Consider the following 27,837-nt stretch of genomic DNA (forward strand, 5'->3'; position numbering starts at 1 on the left):
AAGCTAATCTTTAAACAGCCCCGCGCGCGCAGCATGCCGTGGACTGAATAAAAGAGTAAGGCCTGTGTGGGCGGAGTTAGGGCAGGCCCTGTCCGGGATAACAACTCGGAGGGGCCAATCAGGAGCCGCGAAGCTTTGGCCGGCCAGGGAATCACCGCATAGACTGGACTGCCAGCCGATGCAGTGAGTTCTCTGGGGGGCCGTGCCGCCTTCTCCCGGCAGGGGCTCATGGGAATTGTAGTCCACGAACATCTGGAGGACCACAGGTTGACTACCCCTGCGTTAGACAATCTACATGTATTCAGGCGGGCTGTGTGTTGTCTGAAGCAACAGAGCAGAGTTTGAGTTCACTGGCATGTTCAAGACCGGCAGAGTTTGATCCTGGGCAAAAGCTTTAGTGTGCACGCTTTTCTTCAAATACATTGAAACAGACTTCCTTATGCCTTCCATAGGAGTAGAGGACAGCCGGTGCTGTTCCTTGTGCTGCACACAAAGCACAGAAAACGCAATAGCACAACAGAGCCGGCTGGGGGTAGTGGTTAGGAGTGTGGACTTCTAATCTGGCGAGCCAGGTTCGATTCTGCACTCCCCCACATGCAACCAGCTGGGTGACTTTGGGCTCATCACAGCCCTGAGGAAGCTGTTCTGACTGAGCACAAATCTCAAGGCTCTCTCAGCCTCACCTCTAAGCTGCTTTGAGACTCCTCTGGGGAGAGAAAAGTGGCATATAAGAACCAACTCTTCTTCTACAGTAATATCAAGGCTCTCTCAGCCTCACCCACCTCACAGGGTGTCTGTTGTGGGGAGAGGAAAGGGAAGGTGACTGTAAGCCGCTTTGAGACTCCTTCGGGGAGAGAAAAGCGGCATATAAGAACCAACTCTTCTTCTTCAGTAATCTCAGGGCTCTCTCAGCCTCTCCTCCCTCACAGGGTGTCTGTTGTGGGGAGAGGAAAGGGGAGGCAACTGTAAGCCGCTTTGAGGCTCCTTCAGGTAAACAGCTAATCAGTCCTTTAGAGTTCACTTATAGTTCACAACAACACTGGAGCCATAAATCTGTCCATGTTAGTCATTAATGGCAGAAAAGAAATAATTAAAATAGACGAGAGGCTTAACTCACTATCCTGTCTAACGATCTCCTTGCTTCCCCCCCCATCCCCCCACCCCTGTGAGGTCTTCTTCTCTTCTTCTTTATACACCAGGCACGGCATATCCCAACATGAGCTACGGGCATAAACTGCCTCTGCAGAAAAGCCACAATTTCTTACAGGCTGTTGTCATAATCCCAACTCTGTTTTGGGCTCGCCAAGAAGTCTCCTTATCTCCTGTAGATGGCGGCAGAGCGCCTTCTCAGAAGCAGCAAGCCTTCCATCTCCGTATTGACAGAGATCAAAATCACATCAAAATCACAAGATGTCATAGTCCCATTGTATACGGCACTGGTCAGACCACACCTGGAGTACTGTGTGCAGTTCTGGAGGCCTCACCTCAAGAAGGACGTAGATAAAATTGAAAGGGTACAGAGGAGAGCGACGAGGATGATCTGGGGCCAAGGGACCAAGCCCTATGAAGATAGGTTGAGGGACTTGGGAATGTTCAGCCTGGAGAAAAGGAGGTTGAGAGGGGACATGATAGCCCTCTTTAAGTATTTGAAAGGTTGTCACTTGGAGGAGGGCAGGATGCTGTTTCCGTTGGCTGCAGAGGAGAGGACACGCAGTAATGGGTTTAAACTACAAGTACAACGATATAGGCTAGATATCAGGAAAATAAATTTCACAGTCAGAGTAGTTCAGCAGTGGAATAGGCTGCCTAAGGAGGTGGTGAGCTCCCCCTCACTGGCAGTCTTCAAGCAAAGGTTGGATACACACTTTTCTTGGATGCTTTAGGATGCTTAGGGCTGATCCTGCGTTGAGCAGGGGGTTGGACTAGATGGCCTGTATGGCCCCTTCCAACTCTATGATTCTGTGATTCTATGACAGGCAGCTTGGCCTGACCTGGATAGTTCAAAGGTAGCCCAATCTCATCAGAATTCAGAAGCTAAGCAGGGTCGGTCCTGGTTAGGATTTGGATGGGAAGTCTGGGGTGGAGGAAGGCAATGGAAGTCCTCAGGAAGTCCTCCTGAGTCAGCTTCACGTAAAGAAAAGAAAACAGAAATGTTTGGAGGCTTGAGAAGGCAGGCAGCAACAAACAACCAGCAAATTAAAGCAGGGTGTGTATAAGCACTAAATGGCCTGGGACCAGCATGTCGGCCTCCATTCCAGGGTGGTGGGTAAGGGATCATCAGATTGTAGGAAATACATTAAGCATTTCCAACGTGTGCATTCTTAATTGATTAATCATTACATTTGTATTTCACCCTTTCCCAAAGGCTCAGGGCAGATCACAGCAGCATGGTGTAGTGGTTAGGAGCGCCGATTTATAATCTGGTGGTTCCCTGCTCCTCCTCCACATGCAGCCAACTGGGCTAGTCGTAGTCCTGATAGAGCTGTTCTGACCGAGCAGTAATGTTAGGGTGTTTTCAGCCTCCTCTGCCTCATGGGTGGCTGTTGTGGGGAGAGGAAAGGGAAGGCAACTGTAAGCTGCTTAGAGACTCCTTCGGGTAGAGAAAAGCGGCATATAAGAACCAACTCTTCTTACTTTTCTTTAAACAGATAATTTAAAGCATAAAAATTAGAATTTTTAAAGATCTTAGGTTTTTAAGAAATCAAAAAGTACAGAACTTAATTTGCCTGAAAGTCACATCCTTCTCAGGAAGAGAAAAGAGAAAGGAGATTTTATATATCCACCCTCGGACGGAAATTTAATTTGGTGGATTCGGGCCAGAAGGTCAGTGGATTTCTTGTGTTGTTCCAGGGTCTTAACCATAATTCTACCAGAACTATTCGGCAGTCAAGCCATCCCGATATCCAAAGTAAAAAATGAAAACATAAAATTGGGCATCCAGGGGCAGAGAGGCGGACAAATATGTCTATCGGAATGGAAACTGCAATGAAACGGTTCAGAAAATTGCATAAGGACTGCAGCCTACACTACTGTATCGCTGCCTATCTCCATAAGTATGTTCTAACTATGGACTTTTCCGTATTCTCATTTTCCTAGGTTGTAGGTTCCTGTTTCTTGGGGGGAGGGTCTGCTTCACATGTGTTTACCTCCCTCTTGTGAGTGATTCAATATTAATTTTGCAGGAAGATGGGCTGGACATAAAGAGATTTAATATCGAATCGACCACCAGAGGGAGCAAAACACAAGCAGAACAAGAAAAAAATGGGAGAAACAAAAGCTTATAAGCAAAGAAAATGCATATGCAAGCCCTATGTAATTTCTGCACAACTTAAAGGTAACATGTTTAAATGCTTATGCGTTCGTTCAGATTTGTTTCAGCTCTCTGTCAGATTTCTGTAGGCCAAACCCCATTCATTGGGGGGTTGCCCTAATGATTGTATTATACTTTGAAATCTGCCTTGAGTCTTAGGCAATAAAGGAGGGCTATAAATAAACAAAGAGGTTTAAAAGATCCTTCAGAATGCCAGCATGGATGTCACTAAATGGGATTTCATGAAGAAGGAAGCTCCAAGGTTCAGATTTGAGGAGTAGAGCCTGTTTCTAAAATGGTATCTGAAGTAGGGCTTCTTGAACTACACTCACAAATCCAGGAGGTTCATATACAAACAAAACTCTCTGAGATATCATTGCTTTAGGATGCTTTGGGCTGATCCTGCGTTGAGCAGGGGGTTGGACTGGATGGCCTGCATGGCCCCTTCCAACTCTATGGTTCTATGATCATGAGCCAAGGCTGTTCAGTATTTTGAAAGGCCAGCTTTGAAATTGGGCTCTGAAATGAATCTTCATCCTGTAGTTTCAACACAGACATTTATTATTTATTTTTATTATTTATTTATTTAGATTTTTACACCGCCCTTCCATACGGCTTATGCCTGCTCATCTTCAAGGCTGCCCTGAGCATGACAGTAACCTATTCTAAAGATCTACTCTAACACATAAGTAGGGGTGGGGATTCAGCTATATCCGAGCCAGATATACATTTGGGTTCTTTTCCAGCTATCTGAGCCCTTTAAACATCTTATGAGTTCATGAGTTCATGGAGACGGCATTTAAAAGGACTGCGAACCCTTTAAACACCTTTCCCCCCCCCCTCTATTGAAACCAATGGAGGATAGGGGCACCTTCCTTGGAGTCCAGCCTTTTTGAACAATAAACAGGGGCAACCCCCCCTCCCTCCGCAGAGCCCCAGATACTCCCAAATCAATTCTCCATTATACCCTATTTGAACCATTATAGTCAATGGTCCCCATAGGGTATAATGGAGCTGAAAAAATTCCACATCCTCAAATATTTACCAAATCCATATACCATAGCAGTATTGAGATTCAGGAGTATCACCAAGTCCTGATGTTTTGCCACTCCCCTAGACACAAGTGACTGTGGCCAATCTAGCCGTAGAAGCCAACTGAAGCAGAAAAACAAAAATAGAGTCCCATAGCCCCTTTAAGACCAACAAAGATTTATTCAAGGTGTGAGCTTTTGAGTGCAAGCACTAGAAAGCTCACGCCTTGAATAAAGCTTTGTTGTTCTTCAAGGCGCTATTGGACACTATTTTTGTTGTGCTACTTCAGACCAACGTGGCTACCCACTTGAAGCAGAAAAAGTCTCCTTGGGCGAAAGCCACCACCAAGGAATCTGGAACAAAACTGGGCCCAAGCAAATACCTGAACTGTGAGCCTCAGCCATCAACGAAAGTGTGACTCCCTCCCAAATGGTCCCCCTTGCTAACAGTAGAGGGGTCTTGTCTGGGTTAACGGCCTGCTATGGAATATGAAGAGATGTGTCCCATGCCCAGTGACAGAGGACATAGAACAAGGCACATAATCAACAGTATCAATGCCCTGACGACTCTCAACCACGGAACCCTGGGGTTTGAAAAGAGGTCTCCAGGGGTTTTGTGACTTTTCCCAGAAATTTGGATGCCCACCAACTAGATATCACTGTAGCCTTCTTCCTCTCTTGCTCTACAGATTCCACACCAAAGATTCCCAACAGGGGTTCTAGAGATCCCTGCGATTCCAGAAGAGCTCCCCAGGGGTTCTGTGGCCTTTCCCAGAAGTTTGGATGGCCGCTGACATTGCTAGAACCCACCTCCCCTGTCACTTCACAGGCCTGGTCTCCTTCTCCACAATGATCAGATGATTAGCTGGCTGGCTCCTGCATCTTATTTCCCCGCCCGCTTCTCCGAAGGGGCACGTAACCTCAAAAAGGCTGGAAAATATTTCAGAGGTTCTTCCACCGTCAAAAGGCTGAAAACGGCTCCTCTACAGACTTTCGAGAGCTCTCCTTAGCTGGAAGGATGCCAGCGGTTCTCCTCCCCCCTCCCCCATCCTACGCAGGCACAAATTCTTAATCTTAAAGTGATTCTGTTTGGGGAGCAAGAACGTTCAATAGAAGAGTGTTCAGAAGACATCTGCTATCTAAACCATCTCTCGCCAGGGTCAGGTTAAGGGCAAGTTCTCCCAACTACATATATATATATTTTTTTACATGTCTGAAATGAATATATAATGATTTTTCAGGGTCTGTGTATGTTGTGAATGGGAAGGTCTTGAGGGAAATTATATATCAATATATACATATACAGATTCAGGGCTCCAGACTGTCTGCAAACACCTTCGAATAGTCTGAAAGCTCTTCTGTTGAGTTCCTGGTGTGGGAGGAACTTTCTGTAGTTTCTCCGTGCCAAGAGTTGGGACCAATTAAGGCCTAGGCCAAGGGTCGAGACCAATGAAGGGCTATTTCACCAACACGGGATCATGTGCTTTCGATTCGCTGTCTTTGCACTTTTAATGCAGTTTGCATTCACTGTATAAAACAAGAAAAATCCATTTGCAAATGATTGGGGAAGAGCATCAGAGGTGCACTGGAACTTTGTTCAATGTGCAGCTTTATGTCTTATGCTTTAAAATGTTCAATAGAAGTTATTAACCAAAAGAAAGGAAATGCATGGAAGTGGTTAAGCTTATGAATCTTTACTGCATTAACACGTTGTTGGAATATGCAGGAGCCACAGTGTGCATGAGTGAACAGGATATAAAGAGTATCCTATAGGGGGCATCAGAGAAGATGTGTTTTTAGCATAGTTAGAATAAGAACTCCCGAATGATTTTCAATTACTCTCCTTCTGGGCCCTGATTAGCTCAACTGGAGACTTCCTGCTCCTTGGAGAATACTTCCTTCCTGCTTGCCTCCAGAACAGCAGTTGAACAGACTGAATGACTGCAGGCACCCAGTTAGAACAGTTACTTCGGTCTCTTCTCTCCTCTATACATAGTCCTTTCTCTTCATAAATAAAACTGCTTTATTCTTTAAGTAGCCTCGAACTGCCCTCCTTTGCATATTCAAATTGCGCCAACACACCAGAATTTGCTCAGGATCCCCAACCCCAAAGAAGTAAAAAAAAGAGCCAATGCCTTTTTGACATTGGTCCTGGCCTGGTGGAAGGCTAGACCAGGGCCTTCTGGTGCCTGCAAGACAGAGCAGTTCCTCCAGGCTTATGGTTGAGGCCAGGAAACAAACACCATCAGAATAGTGGCTATACTGATCTACTGCAGCAGACTGGACAGAACTACCTGTTTGGAACTTTTCCCCAGCACACAGAACAAGGAAAGGATGGTTTTGACTTCTGCAAACACAGAGAGGGGTCTTACAACACCTTAAAGATGAATCAACTAACTGAAGCTTGCTCTTCCACAGGCTGGATCCACTGGATCAGGTGCATGAAATCGATAGTCAACAGCTACACGTATGGAGGGGTAAGAACATAAGAGAAGGGCCCATCCAGTCCAACACTTTGTATCACACAGTAGCAAAAACCCAGGAGGTCCACCAGCAGCTTTAAGAACATAAGAGAAGCCCTGTTGGATCAGGCCAAGGGCCCATCCAGTCCAACACTCTGTGCCACACAGTGACCCAAACCCAGGCGCCATCAGGAGGTCCACCAGCAACCTTAAGAACATAAGAGAAGCCATGTTGGATCAATCCAAGGGTCCATCCAGCCCAACCCTCTTGTGTCACATGGAGGCCAAAAACCCGTTGAAGTAGCAGAACCAAGTCTGAGTCCCAGGGGCACTCTGAAGACCAACAAAATTTTATTCTGGGCATAAGTGGTTGTGCGCATGCGCACTTGCACCCAGCTTCCACCTAGAATAAAAATGTTCTTAAGTCTTCAAGGCGCCACTGTACTCCAGCTTTGTTCTCCTTCATTAAATGTATTCACCTTTAAGGCAGTCTTTTTCAGCTTTTGGACCATTGAGAAACCCCTGAAACATTCTTCAGGCTTCGATAAAACCTCAGATGTGGCGTGATTGGACGGAATACGGTTGGGAAGCCTAGCTGTGGACACGCCTACCTTGAGCCCCTCCCCTTCCCACCCCCTCCAGGCCCATCATTGGCCATTTGGGGAAGAAGGGGCAGGCCAACATGCCCATATATGGTCATATCAAGCAGTAAATGTCTAACCGATTTTTGAAATATATAAAAAATGAATGATCTCCCACCCATTCGGGAGACCCTTCCAGGGCTGTCAAGAAACCCCAGCGTAGTCACAAAACCCCGGTTGAGAAAGCCTGTTTTAAGGTGTCACAAGATTTGTCCCCCCCCCAGGAGAACCCATTGAAAGGTCAAGAGATCTCCACAGTTGGGAGGGGCTGTGGCTCAGTGGCAGAGGATCTGCCCACCAGGCCTAAGGTCTCTGGTTCGATCCCCAGCATCTCCAGTTACTGGCATCTCTAGTTAAAAGGATCAAGTAAAAAAGAAGAAGAAAAAGAACAGTTTTTATATGCCGCTTTTCCCTACCCGAAGGAGTCTCAAAGTGGCTTACAGTCACCTTTCCTTTCCTCTCCCCACAATAGACACCCTGTGAGGTGGGTGAGGCTGAGAGAGCCCTGAAATTACTGCTCGATCAGAACAGTTTTATCAGAGCTGTGGTGAGCCCAAGGTCACCCAGCTGGCTGCATGTGGGGGAGTGCAGAATCGAACCCAGCATGCCAGATTAGAAGTCCACACTCCTAACCATGACACCAAACTGGCTCTCGGGGCAAGTCCTCAGCCTGAGACCCTACAGAGGCTTTGATGGACTGAGCTTACGTCTCTTATTCAGCGTAGCTGAGGCACTCTCTGATTCATAAAAGCTTATGCTGGACTAAATCTAATCAGGTGTGTGGGTATTTTTTTAAGATGCTGCCGGGCACCTGTTTTGCTTTGCTGCTGGAGACCAGCCGAGCGACTTATCTGGGATTTTTCAATAAAGGTAACCCACAATGGTGGGCTGTGAAGATCTGGTTTCATTTTTTTTAAAGTAGACCTTGCAAGACTGAACTCAGAACATCCCCGGCAGAGCATGCGTGTTCACCGCACGACAGCAGTGTGTTATGTTGGCCGACGCATGTTTCGTAATTGGCTCTTTGCCATGGTGAGGGGAATGCGCTGGCTGGCACAGCCGCACGGGGTGCATGTGGCAAGGCGGTGCGCAGGCATGTGCCAGTGCATGGGAGTTTGCTGTGCAGACAAAGCAGCCTCTGCAGAGATCCCTCTCCTGGGTTATTGTCCTTGCTTCTTTCCTGCATGGCATGTGTGCATGCAACCAGAGATGCGCTGGTTGTCTGGCCACCAGGCAAGGGATGTCCAAAAGTGGTTCGCCATTGCCTGCCTCCACATCATAGAATCATAGAAGCATAGAATCATAGAGTTGGAAGGGGCCATAAAGGCCATCTAGTCCAACCCCCTGCTCAACGCAGGATCAGCCCTAAGCATCCTAAAGCATCCAAGAAAAGTGTGCATCCAACCTTTGCTTGAAGAGTGCCAGTGAGGGGGAGCTCACCACCACCTTAGGCAGCCTATTCCACTGCTGAACTACTCTGACTGTGAAAATTTTTTTCCTGATCATGACCCCTTAGTGTCCCTTGGAGGGCCTGCACCCAAATCTTTGGTGGTCTCCCATCCAAATACGAGCCGGGGTCTGCCCTGCTTAGCTTTCAAGAGCTGCCAGGATCTCAGTGAGAGAGCAATGGATCAATATCTGTGGCCCTGCTCCAAGCCACCTCTAAGTCAGTGCGGCATCTGTTGGGACCCAGCTAAATCAGACTGGTCTACAAAGAGTAGGGGGGCGGGCACCCTGTCCCTTCAAAAGTGGCTGAAACGCCTGGTATATTAGCAGGTGATATTATTTGCATCTAACTCTAATGCCTCAGCTGCTTCTTTTAAAGGGAGAGGGTTGGTTGGTTGGTTTTAAGCTGTAGGCAGCCCCAGTTAAATGATCCAGCGGGACCTAGGCATGAAGGCGTGCTCTCTCAGAAAGGCGCTCTGCACAAGCTCAGGAACACAGGCCTATATGTCTCACAAGACGAAGTCTCTCTTTGCCCCCAAGGGTGGGCACCAAGGAACTCCGTACATGCTCAGAGGCACTCCTGGCAGCCAAGGGTGGTAACGAAAGCCCCCTGCCGCCTCTTGCCTGGCGGGAAAGATGGGGGATGCCACGGCTGGAAAAGACCCTCTGTGCTGCTTCTGACCTCCCGAGGTCTTGGTAGCCATGGGGGGGGGGCTCCTTATAGCAGAAGTCAGCCCCCCCCATCTCAAGGAAGGGGGTCAACCCCCCAAGGAAGGCTTAAGGTAGACTGAAGACTGATTATCAACTCCCCCCTCCCACTGCAGAGGAGACCCCCCAGCCCCCCAGACAGCCCCCCCTTTGCCCCCCCCCCACTGGCTGTGGTTGGGTGCTTCACTTAGGACGCCCCTCCACATCAGCCTTAGACAATAGCAGGCAGAAGCCCCCACCCACCCCCCAGCGTCTCCCCCCTCCTCTTTCCCCTCCCCCTCCCTCCTCCTCCTCCTCCGCAGCTGAAGGCAGAGGAGACCGGCAGAGCGCCGAAGGAGCGTCGGAGCCGGGTAGGTGGCCACTTTCACGGGGATCGGTATTGGGGGGGGGGGCGCCAAATTTAGAAGGGCTGGGGTGTGAAGGGGATTCCTCAGTGTTCTGCCATTGCTTTGGGCGGGTGAGCCGAGAGAAATGCCCCGCGGATCCCGGGCAGAGAGAGGGCTTCTTCCCGAGGAGAGCGGGGTTCGAGACCCGGCTGCGACCCCCGGGCCGGGCAGAGAGGGGAGACTCCGTGGCCCTCGGTTGGCGGGGGCAAGTCACCCTCCCGGGGGCGAGCTCTCGGCCCTGGGGCGCAGCCGGCTGAAGGGGTCCCCCGAGGAGACCCTCTTTCCAGGGGGGCTCGCTCATTGGGTGCATCGCAGGCGACCCCCGAGGGGGACCCGAGCTCCTCCGTCGGTGGTCTCTAAACCACGCTCGATCTCGGGGGCTGCGGGCGCTAAGGAAATCGAGCGGCCCAGATCCGGAGCGAGCCCCTTCCTCAAGCGCAGGTTGATTCGACCTGCGGGATTCTCTACCGCCGGCTTCCGATCGCTTTAGGCAAACGCCTGGAGGCGGACTAGTTCTCCCCCCCCCGGGTCGTTTAATGGAACCTCCACAGCCAGGGGCAGGCTACCTTCGCGCGTTAGTAGAGCCCGAAACAAACCTGCCTCCGGGTCCGATCGGGGAGGTTCTTTGGGGGGGGCGTCGGAGGGCGGACGCTGCTGGAAGAAGGGCTGCGGAGGAGCGGGCCCGATCCAGCGGAGTGCGCTGTTGTGCCCTTCGGCATTTTGCGGCCTTCCGGGGGCACAGGGATCGTGGCCTTTCAAGGCACTTTGTTTCCTAGCGACGACTCCATTTTACACCCACTTTGCCAACTGTTTAGTTGCGACCGAGGGGGTTTAAGTGCTAGCAGGGGACACGATCCCTCCTCCAAACTTTTCCCCCGTTACCAACCTTGCAACGGGAGAGATTTACCTTTCCCCCGGTCTCCAACGGGCTTTGGTTTGGCCGGACGAACCGCCTAGTATCCTGGGTCTCCCAGGGTCAGTATTGCCCACTCAGGCTGGCAGCGGTCTTGCCCCTCACCTGCTGCCGGATCTTTCCCCTGGAGAGGCCGGGGATTGAACCTGCGACTTTCGGCATGCCAAGAGTACGCTCTACTGCCCGGCCACGGCCCAGCATAGCGCCCAGGAACTGGATTGGCAAAACCTTGGCCAAACTAGGTGCGACCCATCCTGCCCCCATCCACTGGGGCGGGGGGGGGGGGTAAGTAGGTTGGTGGCGAGGAGATCCCTTAGGGGCGGGAGCCAACCGAACAACGGCCCCGAGTCAAAATGCCCAGCCGGACGGGCCTCGTCGGTGGTCTTCAAGGCTAGAGGAGCCGCCGTCGGAGTAATGACCCCAGCTCGGCCTTGTGTTCCCCAGGGGCTTTTGACGCACGCTTTCAAAAGTGCTTCCAATCTACTTTCAAGGGGTTGAATCCGCTTCGCCGTGGCTGTCCCCGCAAGGAAGCGCCGAGATGGCTTTGTAAACCCGTCGCCCAAGCGGATTGAAACGGTTCTTCGGCCTGCACGGAAAGCGCTCCGCGTCTATAGCCTGCTGGGTCTGCGGGTTTCTCTAAGGAGGCAGCTGCATATTCCGGTTAAGAGCGAATTCCCCGCTCTTCTTCCTCCATGGGCAGCCAGCGGGGTCCTTGTCTTGGTTCTTTCAGAGCTCTCTCTGCCCCACCTCCCTCCCAGGGTGTCTGTTGCGGGGAGATGGAGGGAAGGTGACAGCTTCTTTGAGACACCTGAGGCCTGCTGGATGACTGATTCAGTCTCAGTTCTCTCAGAGCTCTCTCGGCCCCGCCTCCCTCCCAGGGTGTCCGTTGTGGGGAGAGGAAAGGGAAGGTGACAGCCGCATTGAGACACCTGAGGCCTGCTGGATGACTGGTCCATTCTCAGTTCTCTCAGAGCTCTCTCGGCCCCACCTCCCTCCCAGGGTGTCCGTTGTGGGGAGAGGGAGGGAACGTTTGGGCCTCCTTCGGGTAGTGGAAAGCGGGATGTAAAAACCAGCTGCTGCTGCTGCTGCTGCTTCTTAAGGGGACAGGCGTGGGTCTTGGCTGCGCTCAGCGGCCGCGGAAGTTGTGCTGAAATTACGGGGTCTGCCTCTCTCTAGGGGAGCGCATCTATGTCCTATATAGGGTGTCCGCAGGGAAGGCGACTGGGCGCCCAGTCTGCGGGGAAGCGCAGGTTTGGGGCCAGATCCGGCCAGCGCTTTTTCCACCCTGCCCTTCCACAAAAGCCGGAGCGTCGCAGGGGAAATCCACGTGGATTTCCTTGCCCTCAGGCAATGAATGAATGAATGAATGAATGAATGAATGAATGAATGAATGAATGAATGAATGAATGAATGAATGGCTTTCGCGGGCGCCGGACGGGCCTCCGATCGGCAGTTCCTCGAGAGGTGGGGAGGGCGTCTAGCGCTAACCGACGCCCCGCGGATCGGGTCCCAGCGCCCTTGCCGCCAGCCTTCCCAAGGGTCCTTCCAAAGCGTCGCCTCGGCTTAAACCTCGCCTAACATCAAGGGCCTCGGAATACTTTTTACGCGCGGGCGGATCGGGTCTTCCCAGCCGGCGTGGGGAAAGCCAGCCTCTCTCCCGCGGCCGCGGCGCAGTTCCCCGCGCAAATATTTCTCCACCGGCAGAGAAAAGCCCGATCCGGCCGCAGGTCTGCGCGCCTCAACCGCCGCCCCTCCGTGCGAGTCTGTCCCTCCCCGGTGCTTACTCGCGAGCAAACGCCACCGCCCGTCCCCGTCGACTTCGGCGAAAGCGCTTGCAGCGAGGACTCCCCTCTGGAAATCGTGCGGCACCGTCTGCACATGCTTAAGCTGCTGGGGGATCGTGGTTCTAGTTTGCTCTGCAGGGAGGGAGCTTTTTAAAAGGTGAAAAGCGAGAGAGAGGGTGTGTGGGAATCCCTGCATGGAGAATTTTACCATCCAAGGGCGCAGGCATCGGAGTGAATCGGGACCGCCGGGCTCCACAAGCGCCGGTCTCTTTTCCCCTCTGCTGAGACTCAAGATTCAGCCTTTTAGATGGGAAACTCCGCGATCCTGGAAGTGGCAGCGCTCGCCGGGCCTCGGAGTAAACCCAAGCGGCGTTGCCTGTCCGGACTGCCGCCTTTTCCTTCGGGGATCACAGTCCTCGAGCAAACCCCGGAGGAGAAGCCAGACGAGCGGTCTGTCACAAAACAATTACACACCCGAGAGCCAGAGCGAAATTTCTTCCTGGGTGGAGCCGTTTTGGTGGATCAGGGCCCAGGTAAGAACATCAGGAGAGGCCTGCTGGATCAGACCAGGGGTCCATCTAGTCCAGCATCCCATCTCATGCGGTGACCTCAACCAGTTCCTCTGGAGGACCAGCCACAGGGCAGAGAGGCCGAGGCCTTCATGATAACATCAGAAGAGCCCTGCTGGATCAGGCCAGGGGTCCATCTAGCCCTGCCCAGTGGCCAACCAGTTTCCTCTGGAGGGCCAAACAATTAAGGCATAAAAGCCGAGGCCCACACAAAACACAAGAAGAGCCCTGCTGGATCAGGCCAATGGTCCATCCAGTCCAGCATCCTGTCTCACCCAGTGGCCAACCCATTCCTCTGGACGGCCAACAACAGGGCAGAGAGGCCGAGGCCTTCCCCTGATGTTGCCTCCTGGCTCTGGGCTTCAGAGGTTGACTGCCTCTGAAAGTGGAGGTTCCCCTCAGTGCCCTCTAAGAGCCTCTGATAAGCCTTCTCCTATAGGAATCTCTGTGACCCCCCTTTAAATCTGCTTATTCCTGTGGCCCTCAGGACTCCCCCAGCAGGGAAGCCCACACTGTCATCACTCTTTGCGTAAAGTGGTGTTTCCTTTGTCTCTCCCAAACCTACTGCCCATGGGCTTCATTGACTGCTCTGCGGTTCTACTATTCGGGGAGGGTGACAGTTCTCCACCCTATGCAATTTTTTAAAAATCTCTCTCTCTTAAAAAATCCCACCCTCTAGAGCAGGGGTAGTCAACCTGTGGTCCTCCAGATGTTCATAGACTACAATTCCAATGAGCCCCTGCCAGCAAACGCTGGCAGGGGCTCATGGGAATTGTAGTCCATGAACATCTGGAGGACACAGGTTGACTACCCCTGCTCTAGACGTCTCTTTACCAAACTGAAAAAGTCCTGGGCTTTTAACCCCCTCCTCACCTTGGCCGCCCTCTGGGTTTTGACACCCTTTCCTGCCAAGTCTCAAAGGGGCATCCTATATCCGAGTTCTTAAATCCAGGGAAGTCGGCGGGACTTACTCCCAAGTAATCGCATTAAGACTCGGGAGAGCGAGTAATTTACAAGGCAGCTGCTACGGCGGATCCTTTACTTCCAGATTCTCCACCGCTTCCCTTTAAAGGACTCCTGCAGTCCTCTTAGGCGCGCCTGGTTTACAATCTCGATTTACTAAATTCGGCGGACGGAAGCGTGTTAATTTCAAGGGTTCCTGGCGAGCTTTGGGGTTTTGCTTTATTTTTTGGCTTTGTTTTTAAACATTGTTTTTCTAGTTTGTTTGTTTTGTTTTTTTAATTGTTCGACCCCGGTGGAGCTTTGGCAGGCAAAGCGGTCTGCAAAACTTAAAACAAAAGAAGCAGCAAGTTCATTATTTTAAGGAAAGCAAGCAAGCCCTCTCCCTAAAATAATTCCGGGGGGGGGGGGAGAGATTAAAAAAAACGTTTTTACACGTTTCCGGACGTTTTTAAACCCCCTTCCCGAGCAGGTCTGATGTGCACACGATTGGGCACCATTTTCCTACACGCGCATTTATATCCGAATTAGCAATTTAGAGCACACAGACACAGACACACAACCCCCCCTCAGTGCCCCCAAGAACCCAAAAGAGTAACGCCTAGCTAGTCAGCCCCCCTCCAGGTTTCTCCAAGCCGCCTCGGGTTCGAACGCAGGGCTCGCTCGGGAAGAAAGAATCGCTCCCCGATTTTCTACCCTGAACAAAAACAACTCGGTATATATATTAAAAAACTAACCAGACTTGGATTGAAGCAGGGCTGTCATTTAGAATGAAAGAAAACCCCTTTTTAAAAAAAATGGGTAAGCGAGAATTATTTTTAGTAGTAGTATTACTACTAGTATTAGTAATATTATTATAGTCGTATTTACTATAGTAGTAATTACTATAGTAGTATTAGTAATAGTATCACTATTACCAGAATGTCCCCTATGATTAGGATCGCTAGGATTCCATATCCTGTTCTGATTATTAGGCTGGTGACGCTGCTAGTTGGTTTTGAGCACGGAGGCTGCGTTCAATGGCAAAGATGCCCCTTTTAGATTTTAAATTCACTCAATGAACTTGAATTATTATGGTTGATGTTGTCAATATGATGAGCCCTGAGCCGGCTAAATTTATTATTAATAATAATATTATTAATTTGTTGTTGTTATGTGCGAAGTCGTGTCCGAACAATCGCGACCCCATGGACAATGATCCTCCAGGCCTTCCTGTCCTCTACCATTCCCCGGAGTCCATTTAAGTTTGCAATTTTTATTATTAAAATTATTATTATAAAATTATTATTAATATTATTAATATTATTAATTGCTTGAATGCCACCTCGCATTGAGAGAGAGAGAGCGCGCCCTTTACAGCGACCAGAGAAACGAAGCAGGATGCCCGTATCCAAGAGGCAAAGCGATCCAAAGACAGCCCCGGGGAGCGATCCAAGCGCAACCTTCCCGTTCCCCCTCGGCAACCGCGGCGTCGGTTGTTTTTCACTGAGAAATCTGCGTCGGCGTTCTCGTGCGGATCGCGAAACACGATCCTCCCGAAGCACGAGAAATGCCAGACCTTAAGGGAAATAAACGCTATGACGATTAAGCCGTCGTTTCTGACTGTTCCGGCGGGGGGAGTCGACCAGGGTCTCTTTTTTTGGGAGGGGGGGGGAGGGAATGCTGTCTCCTCGACGGCTTCCCTGGATCAAGCCCCTCTTCGCCGGAGGGCGGTGCAAAGAGCCAAGCCGGTGGCAGAGCCTCCGTCGGGCGTTCGAGCGCAGCGCACCGCAGCGCCTCCTCCGCGGCGGCACCTTGGAGCGTGGCGCGTCTCCGCTCGCCGTCTTTGATCCGCGCTGCGTTCACCGCGTTGGCTTCTCTCGACGTGCCCTTGAGCCCGGATTCCTGAAGCCCCGGGAGGGACCTCGGCCGGTCGAGCAATTCCGCGCAGGTTGTGTGATGCCCTTTCAATGTGTCAAACAAGAAACTCTACTTTGAAAGCTGTGTAAAATCTCTCAATCTCTCTTAGTGTGAGGAAGAGTGTTTGCACTCGAAAGCTCACGCCCTGAATACATCTTAGTTGGTCTTAAAGGTGCCACTGGACTCTGATTTTATTGTGCGACTTCAGACCAACACGGCTACCCATTTGAATCTCTCTCTCTCTCTCTCTCTCTCCCTCTCCCCTTCTTCTTCTCCAGCTTGGTGTCCTGGGCTCATTCTTCTCATGTAGGACAATGCACTTTTCAATGTGCTTTTGCAGCTGGATTTTCCTATGCAGGGTAGGAAAATCTACTTCTAAAGCGCACTGAAAGTGCATTATCCAGTGTGTGCAGAATGGGCCCCGGGTTAAGAGCCGCGGCTTCTAATCCGGAGAGCCGGGTTCAATTCCCCAGCTTTCCCTGTGCAGCCAGCTTCAAAGTCCTGTTAGAGCTGTTCTCACACTGCAGTTCTGATAGAGCTCTCTCAGCCCCACTTGCCTCACAAGGGGTCTGTTGTGGGGAGAGGAAAGGGAAGGAGGTTGTAAGCCGCTCTGAGACTCCTTCGAGGAGAGAAAAGCGGCATATAAGAACCAACTCTTCTTCTTTATCATCTTCCCAAATGAAAAGAATGAACCTGGAGCAGGACAGGTGAGCCTAAAGGTCTGGCAGTGGAGAAAATCAAGGAGTCCTCCGTTATTGTGGTTGGCCTACCACAACCACACCACCCCCACCCTTCCTGCCAAATTTTGGCCCTGCTGGCTTTTCTGACTCCTCTTCTCCTCCGTTACCAGGTTCTTGCTTCCTTTTGGCCGTCCCCATCCCTCCCTCCCCACCAGGGAATGAAAACGCTGTGTCCCCCCCCCCCCTGCTGCTTGGACCCCAACCGATGAATACAGGACTTTGCGGGGAAGGGGATTTCCATCCCTGCCTCTGGGCAGCGGCCCAAAGGACTACCGCCCTGCTGGTCTGGAGAAAACCAGCCTAGGAATTCTCCCCAGGAAATCCCCACACACTAAAGAACCTGCCTTCATTACGCGGACGGCATCCTTTGCAGCAAATGGATTTTGCCATGCGAGTTTTCACATTCCTGGAGGCTGCTGGGATTCCTGATCTCTGGAGATGCCCCCCCCCCCAGTCTCGGGCAGCCACATCCAAATGGATGCTCTGTGCCCCAAAAACCAAGCTGGAAGATGGTTAATCGGTCTGCTGGGTTCCAGCCCCACGTTGACGCTCTGGAGCTGGTTTGTGCCCAAAGACAAGCTGGATCAGCGACCCGCTGGTTTTGTGGAATGACTTGAATGGGGAGGCCCTTTATTTATTTTACTTTATTTCTTTACCCAGCCTGGATGGCCCAGGCTGGCCCGACCCTGCCAGATCTCGGGAGCTAAGCATGGTGGGCCCTGGCTAGCACTTGGAAGGGGGACCTGCAAGGAAGACCAGGGTCATGACGTGGAGGGGGGGGGGAGGCAATGGAAAACCACCTCCGAACATCTCTTGCCTGGCAGGCAGGCAGACATTCTCTGGATCTCCTGGCTCCATAACACACAGGCCGTGCGATGAATACATAACAAATACATGTCCCCCTGGCCTAATGAGTGGTTCTGTTTCCCCGTTCGCCTGCCAGCTTGGTGTAGTGGTTAGGAGTGTGGACTTGTAATCTGGCAAGCCCGGTTTGATTCCCCGCTCCCCCACGTGCAGCCAGCTTGGGCTCAACACAGTACAGATAAAGCTGTTCTGGCCGAGCAGGAATATCAGGGCTCCCTCAGCCTCACCCACCTCACAGGGTGTCTGTTGTGGGGAGAGGAAAGGGAAGGTGAATGTAAGCCGCTTTGAGACTCCTTCGGGTAGAGAAAAACGGCATATAAGAACCAATTCTTCTTCTTCAGTAATATCAGGGCTCTCTCAGCCTCCCCTCCCTCACAGGGTGTCTGTTGTGGGGAGAGGAAAGGGAAGGCGATTGGAAGCCACTTTGAGACTCTTTCTGGTAGAGAAAAGCTGCATATAAGAACCAACTCTTCTTCTTCTTCAGTGATATCAGGGCTCTCTCAGCCTCACCTCCCTCACAGGGTGTCTGTTGTGGAGGGAGGAAAGGGAAGGTGAATGGAAGCCGCTTTGAGACTCCTTTGGGGAGAGAAAAGCAGCATATAAGAACCAACTCTTCTTCTTCTTCTTCTTCTGTTCTGGGGCTATCGGTCAGGCACTTGGATTTGTGATTGAATGCCGTGTGATGTTGCCTGGCCTTGCAGGCTGAGCTGAACGGGTTGCTCCTACCCCCGGTCAGTTGAGGCGTGAGGAGCGAGCTGCATTTATTGTGTGTGGCCATAGGCCGTAACAATATAAAACATCAGCGGTAGGAAGTCAATACAAAATGCGCCCTGTGAAATGCGCCATTCAGGTGAGAGCAAAGATCCCAGAGAAATAAATTCTCACAACAAAACCATGTAAAACCGGAAGCCAATGTAACTGCTGTATATTTGTTTCTGAAACTTCTGCTTGCTTGACTCAGAGCTTCCTGGCTGCCAGAGCCAAGAGATCTGCTCTGTTAGTTATGGAGGAATCACTGTCAGATTACGGGAATGAGAGTTTGTCAGGATCTGAGGGGGGGGGAAGCGGAAAGTCGCTAGGATCTCATCTAGAAATTGGGTTCTGGAACTGGGGCGCCACGTAAATAGAGGTGTAATTCTTTTGGAAACTGAGCAAACCTTCCTGGTGGTTCTCTGTCAGTTGACCTCCTCATGGTCTAGTCCAGGGGTAGTCAACCTGTGGTCCTCCAGATATCCATGGACTACAATTCCCAGGAGCCCCTGCCAGCGTTTGTAGTCCATGAACATCTGGAGGACCACAGGTTGACTACCCCTGGTCTAGTCAGTGCTCCCCTTGGGTATGGACTTTGAAGATGGAAGCCATGGTGATTGTAAGCCATGACTCTGAAAGAAGCCGTGTCTCTCAGGCTCAGAAAGGATAGTCCCCAAAGCAAACCGGAGCGTGGCCTGTGGAGGAGGAAACATTGCTAAATATAGGAGAAACACTGGGACAGACACGGAATTCCGGGGTCACATTTTCCACAAGGCCCTTGCCTTGAGCTTAGCACAGAAGTCCCCTTTCATGCCTCTAACCCAGCCTTTTCCAGCAATTTGACCCTGGGGAGACCCTGGAAATATTTCTCAGGCTTCGAGGAACCCCGCAAATGGTGACATGCCCCTTCAGAGTAATAAGCCCCCAAGTAATATTCAGGAGTCAACCAATCAATCGATCCTGTACCTTGTCCATTGTGGAGAAAGAGATGGGGCCTGTAGAGCAATAGGGGAAGTGCCTCCAGGGATGTCTTGTGATGTCAGTGGCCACTGAATGTCTGGTAAATGCCGTTAAACCCCTTGGGAATCCTGGTGGAACCCAGGAACCCCGGTTGGGAATCCCTGATCTCGCTTCACTACCCAAGGTCCACAGCCCCACTAGCTGGCTTCTGTTTTCGCCTGTTCCATTTCCCCCCATTCTATCCCTGCCCCTGTATAAAGCATCTGCTCCCTTTTCACAGCGGGAGAAGCAACATCTTGGTTACCCAGCAGCGCTTCCATCAGGCAAGGCCCAACTCCTGTCGGGCTTGGAAGGGAAATCCCTCTCTTTGTCCGAGTAGCCTTTCCCCATCTGCAGCTCCCCCCCCCCCACACACACATACACAACCTGTGGCTGATATTCTGAAGACACTTCCAGACACTCCTTCCCTTCCTTTTCTGTGCTCCATGTTCAGGGGAAGCAGCGGTTTCCTTCCTCGCCACAGAGCTCTCTGCTTCAGACAGCCGATGCCTCTGCTCCTGGGCCCTGCATAGAGGCAGATCCAGATGGGTTGCCATGTTAGTCTTTCTGCAGCAGCAGGGAAGAGCAAAAGCCCAGGAGCACCTTAAAGGCGATCAAAATTTGTGGCAGGGGAGGAGGTTTCGGGAGTCCCAGCTCACTTCTTTAGACACTTCATGAAAGTTCTCCCTCTCTGCCACACGACCAAGGTGCTGATAGATTCTCACTCTTCTTTTGCTGTGCCCTGGTTTCTGGGTGTGTTCGAGACCTCAACCCGCCGCACATCAAAATGTGCATCTGGGTGCGCATGTCTTATCCACACCACATAGTTTTCCATTCAACTGCACGCTAGATGCCCTGTCTGGCCGATTCCAACTCTAGGATTCTATGATGCTTTGGGCTGATCCTGCATTGAGCAGAGGGTGGGACTAGAAGGCCTGTCTGGCCCCTTCCAACTCTATGATTCTATGATTCTAAGCAGTGGCTGGACAGAGACTTCTCCTGGATGCTTTAGGTTGATCCTGCATTGAGCAGGGGGTGGGACTGGATGGCCTGTCTGGCCCCTTCCCACTCTATGGTTGTATAATTTCAAACAGCTGCTGGACAGATCCTTATCCTGGATGCTTTAGGTTGATCCTGCATTGAGCAGGGGGTGGGACTAGATGGCCTATCTGGCCCCTTCCAACTCTATGGTTCTATGATTCTAAGCAGCAGCTGGACAGATACTTCTCCTGGATGCTTTGGGCTGATCCTGCATTGAGCAGGGGGTGGGACTAGATGGCCTGTCTGGCCCCTTCCAACTCTCGGATTCTATGCATGTATTTACATATACTTCTTTATCATCTAGCCTGGAAAGGTACAGAAGAAGGGTCAAGTTTAAAAAGGGGATGTTAGTTCTATTTCTAAGCCAAACAGAAAGTTTCCTAATACATTGCAATTTCTCTGTTTGGGTATTTGTGCCCGTGAAGAATGCTAATTTGGCATTAAATCTCCATGTATGTATATCTCTGTATGTCTCTGGCGATGTCTGTCCACCTTCCTGTCCTTGACTCCCTCATGACTGACATTCCTTCTCTGTGGCAGGTCCCGCCCTCTGCTACCAGGCCTGGAGGATGAAGACCGAGGAGGCGCCGTCTTGCCTGCAGCAGGCCACTCCAGTCCTGGGCTATGGTGAGTTCCCAAATGTGGAAAGGAACTGGAAAAGGCTGTGCAAGGGAAATGCCCCATAATGCTTTGGGCAGTTTTGCTCACTCCAGTCTGGAAATGCCTGGAGCTTTTGGGGGCGGAGCCTAAGGAAAGGGGGTTGGTGAGGGGAGGAAACTTAGTCTGGATGGGGTTGCCAGCTCTGGGCTGGGAAATCCCTGGAGACTTTGGGGGAGGAGCCATGAGTGGGCGGGGTTTGGGGCAGGGAGGAGTCTAATGCTGTGGAGTCCCCCCTCCCAAGCAGCCCTTTTCCCCAGGGGAACTGATCTCCGTAGTCCGGATGGGGTTGCCAGCTCTGGAGACTTCAGGGGTGGAGCTGGGAGTGGGTCGGCTTTTAGGTGGGGAGAGGCCTCAGTGGAGTATAATGCTGTGGAGCCCACCTTCCAAAGCAACCATTTTCTCTAGGGGAACTGACCAGTAATTCTGGGAGATCCCCAGGTCCCACCTGGAGGCTGGCATCCTTACTGGAATACCACCCAAGAACTGCAGTGGAAAAGCTGCAACTCCTAAAACATTTCCCTTTTGCGCAACTCTTGATGTTATTGGGGTTGCTTGCACAGTGGAATCAAACATGCAGAATTCAGAGGACTATCTCCTGCTACTCTCCCTATTCCTGGTGGTTTATAGAAGGGGGTGGGCTAGTTTATTATTGTCTCTGGGTGCACAATCAGTTGCAATGGGCAAAAGACTCCTGTAGCTTTAACTGTTATGTTTCAGAAGCCTTTCTTACCTGTTGATTATAAGATGCATTTCCTGAAATAAGGGCCAGAGTGGTGCTGCCCTTAAAACAGGCTTTCTCAACTGGGGTTTCTTGATGCCCCTGGAAGGTGGGAGTTAATATATACATATATACACATATACATATACATTGGTTAAACATTTATCAGGTGATGTGATCATGTATGGTCATGTCAACCTGCCCCTCCCCAAATGGCCAATGATGGGCCTGGAGGGGGTGGGAAGGGGAGGGGCCTTGGGTGGGCGTGTCCACAGCTCTGCTTCCCAACTCTATTCTGCATGATCGTGCCACTTCTGGGGTTCCTCGAAGCCTGAAGAATGTGTCAGGGGTTTCTCTTTAAAAGAAGGCCTGGAAGATCCAGGTTCATATTCCCAGGACTACGGGGATAGATCAAGACAGATAGCGTAGCTGTAGAAAAGAGTCACGGCCCAGCGTGTGACAGTGGAGGAGCATTCATGAGGCACGTTCAGCAGTGACTCCCAAAATCTCATCCCATGACACAGATTTTGTTAGTCATTAAGTTGCTGGAGGACTTTTGCACTTTTCTACCAATACTATGGGCCTCACTGTTCCCAGGTCGCTCCTGGGTTCCATCAAGCCAGATGCATGCTGGGAGTTTGGCTGAATTCTCAGGTTCGTGGGAGCTGGATTGAGAGCCGTAGCGCAAAGCTTCCGACTCCAGGGTGGGAAATTCCAGGAGATTTGAGACTGCAGCTTGGGGACTTGCCAAGTGGGAATCTCAGGGGAGGTGTAAGGCTATCAAGTTCCTCCCTCAAAAGCATCTGTTTTTCCCCACTGCCTGGCAAACAGTTGTAATTCTGGAAGATCTCCAGGTGCCACCTGGAGGATGGCATCCCTAGGGTTCATAAACTGTCACCTCCTGTGCCATTTTCTCACCCCTGAGGGACTGTAGTTTGGCAGCTTTGGGGAAACTGAGGAGAATGTGTGAATTTTCCCAGAGTAAAGAGTTTCCCTGCAGGGCAAAGAGTGACTTCCCAGGGCTGCCTGAGGCCAGGAAACTGCGAAGAGGAAAGCTGAAGCCCCCCTTTCTCCATGTGGCCAGAGATGAGCTGTAATTCTGAGGGATCCTCAGGTCCCATCTGGAGGCCGGCATCCAGTTTGGTGTAGTTAGGAGTGCGGACTTCTAATCTGGAGAGCCAGGTTTGATTCCTTGCCCCCCCCCCCACATGCAACCAGCTGGGTGACCTTGGGCTGGCTACAGCACTAAGAAAGCTGTTCTGACCAAGCAGTAATATCAGGGCTTTCTCAGCCTCACCCACCTCACAGGGTATCTGTTGTGGGGAGAGGAAAGGGAAGGCTACTGTAAGCTGCTTTGAGCCTCCTTCAGGTAGAGAAAAGCAGCATATAAGAACCAACTCTTCTTCTTCTTCAGTAATCTCAGGGCTCTCTCAGCCTCACCTCCCTCACAGGGTGTCTATTGTGGGGAGAGGAAAGGGAAGGCGACTGTAAGCCACTTTGAGATTCCTTCAGGTAGAGAAAAGTGGCATATAAGAACCAACTCTTCTTCTTCTTCAGTAATCTCAGGGCTCTCTCAACCTCACCTCCCTCACAGGGTGTCTGTTGTGGGGAGAGGAAAGGGAAGGCAAACGTAAGCCGCTTTGAGATTCCTTTGGGTAGAGAAAAGCAGCATATAAGAATCAACTCTTCTTACTTTTCTTTAAACAGATAATTTAAAGCATAAAAATTAGATTTTTTAAAGATCTCAGGTTTTTAAGAAATCAAAAAGTACAGAACTTAATTCGCCTGAAAGTCACATCCTTCTCAGGAAGAGAAAAGAGAAGGGAGATTTTATATATCCATTTTTATATTTTTATATATAAGAACCAACTCTTCTTCTTCTTCAGTAATCTCAGGGCTCTCTCAGCCTCACCTCCCTCACAGGGTGTCTGTTGTGGGGAGAGGAAAGGGAAGGCGAACGTAAGCCCTTTGAGCCACCTTCGGGTAGAGAAAAGCAGCATGTAAGAACCAACTCTCTTCTTCTTCTTCTTCTTCTTCTTCTTCTTCTTCTTCTTCTTCTTCTTCTTCTTCTTCTTCTTCTTCTTCTTCTTCTTCTTCCCTACTTTGGTAGCCGGGCTCTAGGGCCTTATACCTTTCCCAGGCTCCAGCCCCCAAACCTCTAGGTATTCCCAGCCCCAAAGGGGCAACCATAGTTGCTAGAAATCCCCTGGGAACTGGGGGACGACTTACTGTGGGGTGGGTGATGCGCTGCTATTGTTTCCTGTATTGGAAATTATGTACACCTGTATTTCCTGTGTTGGAAATGATGCCAATGCATTTGCTGGTGAAGCTCTGGCATTGGGGCCCAAACCACAGAGTTTAGCCCAAATGCCAGAGCATCCCAGGCATCCCCCAGTGGCATAATGATGTCACTTCCTGCTGTTGGGGGAGTGAAGCCATCACACTGGGACTCGGCTGATGATGCCTTGATTTTCACATCCCAATCAATTGAGCCAGCTGCGTGGGCCTGGGAAGCCTATCGCCAGTTGCCATAGGGCTGAGCATTCCCTCTTGGTATAGCCTACCTCACAAGGCTGTTGGGATGACAGAACTGGAGGTGGGGAGAGCCTTCTCTGCTGGCATAAATCTGGCATAAAATCAGTTTGGTGTGATGTTTAAGAGCAGCGGCCTCTAATCCAAAGAATTGAGTTTGATTCCACGCTCCTCCATACACAGCCAACTGGGTGACCTTGGGCCAGTCCCAGTTCTTTCAGAGCTCTCTCAGCTCCCCTGCCTCTCAGGGTATGTGTTGTGAGAAGAGGAAAAGAAGGAGATTGTCAGCTGTGTTGAGACACACAAGGCCTGCTGGGTGATTGCGGGCCATCCCCAGTTCTCTCAGAGCTCTCTCAGCCTCCCCTGCCTCACAGGGCATCTGCTGTGGGGAGAGGAAGGGAAGGCAAGCCTGCTTTGGGATTCCTTTTGGTAGTAAAAAGTAGGGTACAAAAAAACCTAGTTGTTCTTCTTAAACCCCACCCTGAGTTTGATGAAAAAGAATGATGACAAACACTAATCTGTTCCACTTAATACTACTGGTAAGGCCTTGGAGGAGGAGCTGGTCTCATGGCTTAAGTGTCACTCAGCGCTTAACACCCACTCAGAGTGGTTGTCCCGCCTCTGAGTGCCTCCTCCTCCAACCGGCTTGTTTGTCTGTCCAGCGGCCATCCAATCGCCTTCCGTCCCCCACCCCTGACCACCCCCTCCTCCTTCCACTTCTCTCTGAGGCTCGAGCTTCCCAGGAGGGTGCCTCGCCCCTAGATGACTGAGCCACCCGGCCGCATCCTCAGCCGGGGACACCCCACCCTAACAGCTGTCTGCACCCGTTTCAGGTCCTTGGGGGAGGGGGGAGCTGTCCGCAGAGTTCTTCTACCCCGCCCCCATCTAGCGCCCATTGTATTCTTGTATGCAACTGCTAGTAGTACTAATAATTCTGTTTGGCTCTTCGAAGTCTAGGAGTCGTGTCCTCGTTTGCACCCGATTCAGCAAAAACATGCGGGGAGGCTGTCTAATTCTACGCAGCCTGCCTGTACACAGCTCTACTCAGAAGTAAGGCCCACTGTCCTCAGCGGGGCTTACTCCCAGGTAAAAGCGCAGAAGATTATGGCCTAAATGGCAGGCCTGGCTTTCCCAGGCAAGCCGTGGTGAAGCAGGAGGGGAAATAACTCCCGCTCTGTAACTTCCGAGTAAACAAAGGGGAAGGAACTAATGCTCAGAAGAGAGTACGGAGACCTTTGGAATGGTATCTCTGGGACAATTATGCGGGAGAGTTTCCACTAGCGCAGCAAGCCACGGCATTTTGCCGTTAAATAAAACTGGGATAACGTGGCACGAGAGAGGGTTGTTTTCGCCTTGCCCAAATCATTTCCATTTCTTTATGACTTTTAATTTCGGTCGGATTACAGGCAGGCACAAGCAAAGAGGCGTAATGAGAACCAAAGGGCTTGCTCCCAAGGAACGCCAGCTCTGCCGCCCCTGGTTTTGTGTTTTCTTTCTTTAAAAAAAATAATAAAATCTGCCAGTCAACGGTAGAGAGGCAATTGCAGAACAGAAGCTCCTGGGAAGAGAAAAGGTGGGTTCGGATGTCTCCCGGGCACCTCCCGTGATTGTCGCCCTTTGATTAGGATTTGGGGGGGGGGAGCCGGGAAATTAAAATGGCCCTGGGAAACGGCTGTTTGTGTCATGCGATTTCACCTGTGGGCCTGGTTTAGGTTTGCCAGTTCTGCCTTGGGGAATGCCTGGAGACTTTGGGGGTGGAGATGGGAGTGGGCGGGATTTGGGGCAGGGAGGGGCCTCAGGGGAGTCTAATGCTGTGGAGTCCCCCCTCCCAAGCAGCCCTTTTCTCCAGGGGAACTGATCTCTCCAGTCTGGATGGGGTTGCCAGCTCTGGGTTGGGGGATAACTGGAGACTTTGGGGGTGGAGCTGGGAGGGGGCGGGATTTGGGACAGGGAGGGGCCTCAGGGGAGTCTAAGGCTATGGAGTCCCCCCTCCCAAGCAGCCCTTTTCTCCAGGGGGACTGATCTCTGTAATCTGGGTGGGGTTGCCAACTGTGGGTTGGGGAATCCCTGGAGACTTTGGGGGTGGAGCTGGGAGTGGGCGGGATTCAGGGCCAGGAGGGACCTCCGTGGACTATAATACTATGGAACTGAGCTCTGCAGCCTGGAGATGAGCTTTAAAACATGGCGACCGGCATCCCTCCATCCAAAGTCCAACCAAGGGGCAACCCTGCTCAGCGTCCAGGCTCTGCATGCGCTCGGAAGTGTCCTTCCTTTGTCGAAACTTGTAGTCAATCAAACGGTTGACCTTTCCTCCACTCTTACTGCTCTTGCTGACAGCCGGAGTGGAAGGACAGTCCAAGAATGAGGGGCTTCTTAGCTCTTATTTCAGAACGAATGGGTGTTCAACCCCTTTCGGTGGCCCGAAAGTTGAATCCCTTCCCCCTCTCTGCCCAAGGCGGCCTTGTTTGCGGACTTTGGGAAAGGCGAGCGTGAAACGAATTGAGCCTCTCTGGGGCCTTGGTCCTGCCTCAAGTTGGCCAAATAGCTTTTTTTTTGTAGAAAGGAAGATTAAATTAAGTTGTTCCTGGGCAATCAGGCCTGCTGCCCAACAACCTGTGAGGTGTGACCCAATAATTCACGCCTCAAGCTGTCGCCCCGTTCCTGTGGCTGGTCGCTGGGGAAAGAACTGCAGGTTGTGGACAGAATGCCTCGGCTGCATACCTGGTCCTGGGCAACTGGCCGACTCCTAATGTAATTTCGAGCCCGCCCCAGGTAGGAAGCGACTGGCTACCATCCGTCGCTTTATTTTGAAGGCTCTCTGGTCCGTGCCACCTTTCATCAGCTCTGGTTTGGCTTGCCAGCTGCGGCTATTCTCTGAAAAGCATGATTGGCCCACCGAGATCCACCGAGATGCTCTCTTCACAGTAATTTGTGTCCTTGGCCTATGCTTCCATGGCAAAATGCAGTGGCTAGGCTAGTGTCAAGGGCTGCTTACAGGGATCGTATCACCCCTTCAAGGAAACTTCTGCACTGGCTGCCCATCTGTTTCAAGCTGGGTTGCCAGCTCTGGGTTGGGGAATACCTGGAGACTTTGGGGGTGGAGCCGGGAGTGGGCGGGATTTGGGAGAAACCTCAACGGAGTCTAATGCTATGAGGTCCACCCTACAAAGCAGTCATGTTTTCCGAGGGGACTGATCTCTGTTGCCCGGAGATGAGCTGTAAAACGGGGGGATCTCCAGGTCCCACAATTAGACTCATTGGCAGGAGGTTCAGGATGGACAAAAGGAAATACAACTTTATACAGAGTGTGATTGGTGTGTGGGATTTGCTCCCAGAGGGTGTAGTGATGGCCACTGGAATAAACAGCTTTAAAGGGGGATTAGAGAGATCCACAGAGAATGAGTCTATTAGGGGCTACTTGCCT

At 51.3% G+C, this 27,837-nt stretch overlaps 1 protein-coding gene across 2 annotated transcripts in view; it reads left to right on the forward strand.

Moving 5' to 3' along the window:
• The first annotated feature begins 9,920 nt into the window (after positions 1 to 9,920).
• Positions 9,921 to 27,837, forward strand: part of LOC143833461 (LIM homeobox transcription factor 1-alpha-like) — an 87,979-nt gene continuing 70,062 nt past the window's right edge. For both annotated transcript variants that reach the window (XM_077329318.1, XM_077329320.1), the window contains exons 1-2: positions 9,921 to 9,948; positions 21,044 to 21,130. In XM_077329318.1, the coding sequence (XP_077185433.1) occupies positions 21,073 to 21,130 (58 nt within the window). In that variant the 5' untranslated portion in view covers positions 9,921 to 9,948; positions 21,044 to 21,072. The remainder of the gene's footprint in view (positions 9,949 to 21,043; positions 21,131 to 27,837) is intronic.

Source organism: Paroedura picta, chromosome 3 (genome assembly GCF_049243985.1).
Source record: "Paroedura picta isolate Pp20150507F chromosome 3, Ppicta_v3.0, whole genome shotgun sequence".
In the NCBI taxonomy this organism is placed as follows: Eukaryota; Metazoa; Chordata; class Lepidosauria; order Squamata; family Gekkonidae; genus Paroedura; species Paroedura picta.